The sequence below is a fragment of the Wyeomyia smithii genome, chromosome 3, assembly GCF_029784165.1.
Source record: "Wyeomyia smithii strain HCP4-BCI-WySm-NY-G18 chromosome 3, ASM2978416v1, whole genome shotgun sequence".
In the NCBI taxonomy this organism is placed as follows: Eukaryota; Metazoa; Arthropoda; class Insecta; order Diptera; family Culicidae; genus Wyeomyia; species Wyeomyia smithii.
The window spans coordinates 176,866,213-176,867,604 of NC_073696.1; the positions used below are offsets into that span (position 1 = coordinate 176,866,213).

Sequence of the window (1,392 nt, forward strand, 5' to 3'; positions counted from 1 at the left end):
TATAGAGCTATCTAATCGTGGAGGAGCACTAAAGCCTCACCAACAATTGTGCGTCACATTACACTGGCTCGGACAAGGTAGCCAATACTACGGTATCGGGCTAGGTCATGGAATTCACAAATCAACTGTAGGAAGGACAGTGCATCGAGTTGTGGCTGCAATCAACAGACGACTTTTTCAGTGCACAGTTTGTTGGCCATCCGACATCCCACGTGTGATTGCGCAATTTTACAGAATGGCAAGCTTCCCTAGCGTGATAGGTATTATAGATAGATCTCTGATTCCCATTGATGCACCCATAACAAATGAAGAAGCCTTCGTTGATCGGAAAGGGCTTCATTCCATCAACTGTATGTTCGTTTGTGGTTCAAACCTTGACTTTTTTTATGTAAGCGCTAAATGGCCTGGAAGTGTACATGATGCAAGAGTGCTACGTAGAAGTACCTTGTTCCAGCGCATGGAAGAAGGGAATATTTTCCCCAATGGAGTCATATTGGAAGACTCGGCTTATCCCTTGAAAACATGGTTAATGAAACCATTGAATAGTGATCCAACAAGCGAAGGTGAGCGCAGGTATAACAATAGATTAAAGTCCACAAGGCAAACTATTGAGCGGGCACTTGGAGTTCTTAAAGAGAAATTTCTTTGTTTGAATCACTTGAGAGTAAACCCACACTTTGCTGGACAAATTGTAAAATGCTGTGCAACACTATGTAATATTTCCCGGGAAAATGACGAAGACGACCCACAATTCGAGAATCAACCCTTCCAAGAAGTAGATGAGAATAATGATTTCAACGATGATACCACAGAAGCTGATGCTCGTAGACGACAAATGCAAATCATCCACTCGATGTATTAAGGCAATTGTTCAATAAATAAGACTCGTTTTATATAGACTTTTTTTATTTGCGACAATCACCATTTAATCTGTTAGGACTATTTTGCTCCGATTGAACCCGTTAGGAACAATTAACAATATTTGATGCCTTCCACTCGACCAACCTTCGTGTGCAATCCAAAGTCCTTACCAAACAAACTTCTTTAAAGTGCTCGGTGAAATTATCTCTTACTTCCCTGTTCGAGTTCGATTGAATTCAATTGAGTCCCTTTTTTATGTACTTGACCAAACGTTCTTTATCGGAATCGGTATCATTAGAACTACATGTTCTCCATTATGAAGGTGGAACCTCTTTCATTAAACTTTTCGTAAATCTCCTTTCCATAATAACTGAAATCTCTTACATTATGACCTTCACTAGTATTCCAGAGCTTTGGAATTTTCAAATCGATATCGTCTCATTGAAAAAAGTGTCTCGGATGGTTCTGTGGTAAGGTGCTAGGTGCTAGCCAGGCATCGTATGTTCGAGACCAGACCAGGAAAGTGCTCAG

The 1,392-nt window shown here is 40.6% G+C and overlaps 1 protein-coding gene across 1 annotated transcript; it reads left to right on the plus strand.

Annotated features, from left to right (window-relative positions):
• The first annotated feature begins 235 nt into the window (after positions 1 to 235).
• On the plus strand, positions 236 to 862 carry LOC129728869 (putative nuclease HARBI1). The gene has a single exon (XM_055687336.1). The coding sequence runs from the start codon at positions 236 to 238 to the stop codon at positions 860 to 862; it is 627 nt and encodes a 208-aa protein (XP_055543311.1).
• The last annotated feature ends 530 nt before the right edge of the window (positions 863 to 1,392 follow it).

Bases quoted from the DNA above. Each gene is read 5' to 3' on its own strand.
- LOC129728869 (XM_055687336.1), top strand. From the start codon at position 236: ATGGCAAGCTTCCCTAGCGTGATAGGTATTATAGATAGATCTCTGATT.